Source organism: Tachyglossus aculeatus, chromosome 14 (genome assembly GCF_015852505.1).
Source record: "Tachyglossus aculeatus isolate mTacAcu1 chromosome 14, mTacAcu1.pri, whole genome shotgun sequence".
In the NCBI taxonomy this organism is placed as follows: Eukaryota; Metazoa; Chordata; class Mammalia; order Monotremata; family Tachyglossidae; genus Tachyglossus; species Tachyglossus aculeatus.
In genome coordinates, this window is record NC_052079.1 from 20,265,368 (window position 1) to 20,271,367 (window position 6,000).

Here is a 6,000-nt window from a genome sequence, read left to right on the forward strand (position 1 = left end):
AAAAAGGCCCTAATTGTTTCTATTAAAATATCTATGAATAATTCATATTTTGTCTATACTCAAAAATACACATGGCCCTCTTCATGCTCCCTGTCCCCTCACACAAACTGTCCATTCTTGGAATTGTAGTTTTTAACTCCAGAGGCCTAAAGGGACCCAAAATGCAGAGATAGTGGGGGCAAGCACCGGGGGCAAACCACCTTCTCTGGGACAGAAATAGGAGGTGACCCTTGGTGCGTACGTGTGTGTGTGTGGGGGGGGGGGGCTGGCCTAAGTAGCCTGGCCTGATAGAGCCTTGGCGCCAAAAGGACCTGCGTTCTAATCCCAGCTCTGCCACGTGTGTGCTGTGTGACCTTGGGCAAGTTACTTAACTTCTCTGTGCCTCAGTTACCTCATTTGCAAAATGGGGATTAAGACTGTGAGCCCCATGTGAGACATGGACTGTGTCCAACCTGATTAGCTTGGGTTATCCCCAGTGTTTAGTACAGAGTCTGGCATATAGTAAGCACTTAAATACCATTAAAAAAAGAGATGGGTAAATACCACTCCGGTGAAGTTTGCCCTCGTTTATTTCAGGGGAAAAGTCAACAAGGGGAGTTTTAAAAGTTCGTACTATACTTTATCATCTCTTCTATCCATCCTGTTTCCCACACCCTCTGTTGAAATGCAGGTAACAAGGAGGCATCCATTGGAGAGAGAGCTCGGAATAAGCAAATGAAAGCATGGGGCCTTATGAAGCACCAAAATCTTTACTCTGATTTTCTCCTGTAAATAATTGCAGGCCCAGAAATTACATGAATAAGGAACCAAGTCTACAAGATTTTACAACATGTAAAAAAAAAAAAGATTAAAACAAAAAAGTCTCATTTTTTTACTGTCCACAAATCAAACAAATAACTGTAAAAGGTTTCTGGAAAATTTAATGACAAAGAACTGGAGTAAAGATAAATGCCATCATTAAAAAAGTACCATCATTATTATAGCACAATTAAATGAATCTTAATGGATCAATTATGCACTTACTCTGCTAATATGTTATATTTTGGTGCACTCTATGTAATTGTGATTGTACTGAAATGTTATACTAAATGACTAAGATACAATTCTTAATAAAAAGGTCATGAAATAATGTTTTCAGTATATTTTGCTGAAGTTCTTTTAATTCTTACAGGTCTTAAAAAAAATCCATCTTTTCTCCAGATAATTTGCAATTCCTTACTCTTTAATTTATTTTCCACTGCTCCTACTTAATTCACTTGTTTTATGTTTTGTTTTATTTTAAAAAAACTTTTCTATTAAATGATCCTTTCCAAGAAACGGGGAGAAACAATATGTCCACTGTTTACTAATATATGACTCCCATAACAGATGATAGGCTGCTGAGATATCTTCATTGTTTGCAGTAATATTGTGCATCAGAGGCAAGAAAAGTTCAGGGAACAGCATTAAGTACCTTAATTGAAATACCCTAGTAGCATTGGAAAGCATTTGCTACCACCAAAAATTCTGGGCTCTGGAAATGACTTAGTGATTTGGGTTGCCCAGAAAAGCTGATCATGGTTCTGAGATTATTTCATGACAGCATGGCTGGTAGGGTCAGAGAAAAAAAAGGAGTTCTGTCTGATCCATTCCCCATTGTCAAGGGAGCAAGAGAGGGATGCCTAGTGACCCGATCCTGTTCAATTTATTCCATGCAGTCATGCTGGAAGATGCAACAAAAAGGCCAGTATTCCACCAAATAGGCCAGTATTATGGGCTGACAATAAATCTAAAGAAAACGAAGGAGATGTATCAACCTGTACCAGGGAAATCATACTCAGCCAAAAGTCTATATTGGCAACACAGAGTCTATATTGTCTAAAAGTCTATATTGTCACAGAATTCTGTTACCTAGGCAGCACCTTGGCCACTGATTCAACAATAGACAAGTAGAAAGCAATCTCAAGAAGACCAGCACATCCTCTGAGAAACTGTCAAACAGACTGTGGTGGCAGCATGGTATCAAAGCAGCGTGGCTCAGTGGAAAGAGCCCGGGCTTTGGAGCCAGAGGTCAGGGGTTCGAATCCCGACTCCACCACATGTCTGCTGTGTGACCTTGGGCAAGTCACTTTACTTCTCTGGGCCTCAGTTACCTCATCTGTAAAATGGGGATTAAGACTGTGAGCCCCCCGTGGGACAACCTGATCCCCTTGTAACCTCCCCAGCGCTTAGAACAGTGCTTTGCACATAGTAAGCGCTTAATAAACGCCATCATCATCATCAAAGCTCCTGATAAAACTAAAGGTCTTCATAGTTTTAGTGCTGCTGAACTCTCTCTCTGTCTGTGCGACATGGATCCAACACAATCCCCACATCCAGCCCTGTAAGCAACTCATCTGCATCGTTTTCTGGCTATACTCAGCATCAGCTGACAAGACAACATCACAAGCAATGAAGCTTGGGAATGAAATCACTTGATCAATGTCATTTAATGAGTGTTTGCCATATTCAGAGCACTGTTCTAAGTGCTCGCGAAGCTTACAGTCTAGAGCAACTAGTTTAGTCTACTAGCACTGAAACTATACTCACCTCAACATAGATTTACTAAGAAAATGAATGACCTCAAGATGTCCGACCATCTGCCATAGGATGAGCTGAAACTAAATTTCCAACATTTGAACAAAGTCTCAGACAGGGCTGCATTCAGGAAAACTTGGAATAAATTCCAAAAAGGGAGTGCTCTTTTTTAACAGAAGCTTCATAAGACCAAGAGATAAGGAGGCTAAAGATAAAACATCAGGCTCTGCAAACCTCTAAAGTGGAACTAAAATAACAGACAATCTTTTTATGAACATATTGTGTCTGGGATTTGGGGTCCCACTGCTGACCTTTTCAATCACATATAAATTCATAGGTGAATTACACTGTCAATGCATTTTCTTCACATTTGAAGGGTGGGTGGGTGTGTCATTTGCTAGGTGATTGGGCAGCGTGGTTTAGTGGAAAGAGCCCAGGCTTGGGAGTCAGAGGTCGTGGGTTCTAAACCCACCTCTGCAACTAGTCCGCTGTGTAACCTCGAGCAAGTCACTTCACTTCTCTGTGCCTCAGATACCTCATCTGCAAAATGGGGATTAAGACTGTGAGCCCCACATGGGACAACCTGATTACCTCATACTTACCCCAGCACTTGGAACAGTGCTTGGCAAATAGTAAGTGCTTAATAAATACCATCATTATTAAACACTTTAAAAAAGAGATTTGTTTGCAAGGAAGAAACAAAAAAGTGTTTTGTGGGTATGCATTTGGCTGAGTGCCTAATGAATGCTAACCTTCTCACTGTACCTTGATCTTACCTATGTTTCCTCAGACCCCTAGCACACGTCCTGCTTCTGGCCTGGAATGCCCTCCTTCCTCAAATCTGACAGACAATTACTCTCCCCTCCTTCAAAACCTTACTGAGGGTGTATCTTCTCCAAGAGGCACAGACTAAGCCCCCCTTTTCTCTTCTCCCTCCTGCATCACCCTGACTTGCTCTCTAGAAGAGAGACCACACCTCTCCTCACTAAGGTTAATGTGGAAAGTTTTTTACTTAGTTTTATCAGCATGCAAGAGTGACACATATACACACTCACTCACTCCACCAAGAGTCCAACAGCAGTCTGTGGTCAAAGGGGCCCATCCTACCAATGCTTCTTCTTTCTGCTTCCAAGTACTGCTGTTAGCATGCTTGTTTCTCTGTGTATACTCACAGATGCCCCGATGCTATTCAAAATGAGTGCCTTTTATCTTCCTTACACAAGCAGCTGTGCCTCTACATAGCAGTCACTGACTGGTTCAGGTAGAACAGGGAGAGAAAAGCCCACCTCCCTCCACGCTTCACTCCCATAGGCCTGCAATCACCTGTCTCAGGTAGATCAGTGCCTCAGCAAAGTCTCTCTCTTGTTCACAGGATCACAAACAGTCACTAATAAGGCAGCTAGCTGTGGGCTCGGCATAGTTGTTTCTATGACAACTATTACCACTACTTCAGCGTGGCTCAGTGGAAAAAGCAGGGGCTTGGAAGTCAGAGGTCATGGGTTCAAACTCTGGCTCCACTGATTGTCAGCTGTGTGACTTTGGGCAAGTCATTTAACTTCTCTGTGCCTCAATTACCTCACCTGTAAAATGGGGATTAAGACTGTGAGCCCCACCTGGGACAACCTGATCACCCTGTATCCTTCCCAGTGCTTAGAACAGTGCTTTGCATGTAGTAAATGCTTAACAAATGCCATCATTACTATTATTATTATTACTTCTACTATTACTTCTATTATTGCTACTACCACTACAACTACAATACCAACAATTACTACTACTTCCTCTACTAATTGTGCTCCAAACAAGGAATATTAAAGGACAGGATCCTTTCACTCTGATTCGATCTTGTGCACTCCCTAAAATCAGTCTCACTCCCTACGCATCACTCTCTTTACTCACCCTCAGCTCCCTTCTGAGCCCAAGTGAGCCTCCTATATCTATGAATTTCGGGAATTTGAGCTTGAATTGCTGATCTAAAGGAAAAATAAAACGAGGCTGAAGAAAACAAAAAAACAGTGGCTCCAGGTATCTGGATTCTGGGTCTCAGCCACTGTTTAGCAAGAAAGAATTAAGTTTGTTGAAAAGCTGGGAAAGCATTCATTTAGGGCATTTTATTATTCATTTCCTCAGTTTTCTTTTCTCATATCATTTTAGACTTAGAAATAAGGCATTCTGATAGTTTAGAAATTATACATTTAATTTTATTTGCAGCCAGAACAATTACTGTTCAGTCCTTGAATATATTCTTCGGCCAGCAAGTTATCTGCATAAGAAGAATGAGACTCATATTCACTATATTTGAAAATGAGCTGGTGAAATTGCCCAAGTGAAAGGACAGATACATACTGTTCACTTTCATGCCTATTTAGGCAATTATAAACATCTGGATCTATTTGTAAGTTCACATTATTACAGTGATTAGGATCAAATGCAGATTTAATTGATTTTTCAGAGTAAATGATTTCAGTGTAATAAATTAAATGAATTGCTGTTTTCCTCACAAAAAATAGAAAATAAAATAGGGCTTTATTCCTAAATTCTCTTTCTTCCTTCCTCAATTAAATCTGGTTTATCTTCAGGAAGTTAAGAAATTTAGCATCAGACTGATTATATCATGAATGTAAAATGATCAGGGTAAACAATGAACTCTTCCAAGCAAGCTGAATAAGCCCGCCAGTTGAGTAAACACCGTTTCACTCTACCTGTAAAAGAATACTTGCTTACCTGTTAACCAAAGTGATCCTGGCACTCTTCAGCTGAGCACCTTAATCGTGCATGAGAAACTCATATGGGTTTTTCGTAGCACACTTTCACCACAGATTTTAAAATTAGGGAAATATCAATTTCTCAAATCGGGAAAGTAGTGCAGAAAGGATTTGATTCCACTCTAATAGGATCATTGTAGAAATTAGGCTAATGTGTAGTCAAATTCTACATTTCAGTCTTCTTTCACCTCATGATACCTTCCACCGGACCTTTCCTCACCTCCACTGAACTGTTTCCAAAAGGATAAGTAAGAATTTTTCTCACCCAGCTTCAAGACTAGTTGAATCTCTGTGACTTCTCTTTGTCTTGAGCCAAAATTCCCAGTGTAAATCCAGGAGTGTCGGCCCTCTCCTGAGAAATGGTGTATCGGAGTCCAACAGGCGCATTCGGCTTCCATGCCGTGACAGTCTCCTTGTGATGCCGGGACACATGGACCTGAGAGGAGAGAGATACCATGTGCGTGCAATTTTGTACTCCAGCTGTTATGCTGTCCGGGAGCTGTCATTCCTCTGGCACTCGTGAAGACTGGAAAAGAGCCCTGCTTATATTCGGTGACTCTGCCTGGGACGTACGACCTCCCTCAGTGAAAGCTTGGGTAGGGATTCTCTCTATTTGTTGCTGAATCGTACTTTCCAAGCGCTTAGTACAGTGCTCTGCACACAGTATGCGCTCAATAAA

General features: G+C 41.2%; 1 protein-coding gene across 2 annotated transcripts in view; it reads right to left on the reverse strand.

The window, feature by feature from the left end:
• Positions 1 to 5,771, reverse strand: part of TSPAN8 (tetraspanin 8) — a 219,432-nt gene extending 213,661 nt beyond the window's left edge. For both annotated transcript variants that reach the window (XM_038756599.1, XM_038756598.1), the window contains exon 1: positions 5,587 to 5,771. In XM_038756599.1, the coding sequence (XP_038612527.1) occupies positions 5,587 to 5,719 (133 nt within the window). In that variant the 5' untranslated portion in view covers positions 5,720 to 5,771. The remainder of the gene's footprint in view (positions 1 to 5,586) is intronic.
• Between the last annotated feature and the right edge of the window lie 229 nt (positions 5,772 to 6,000).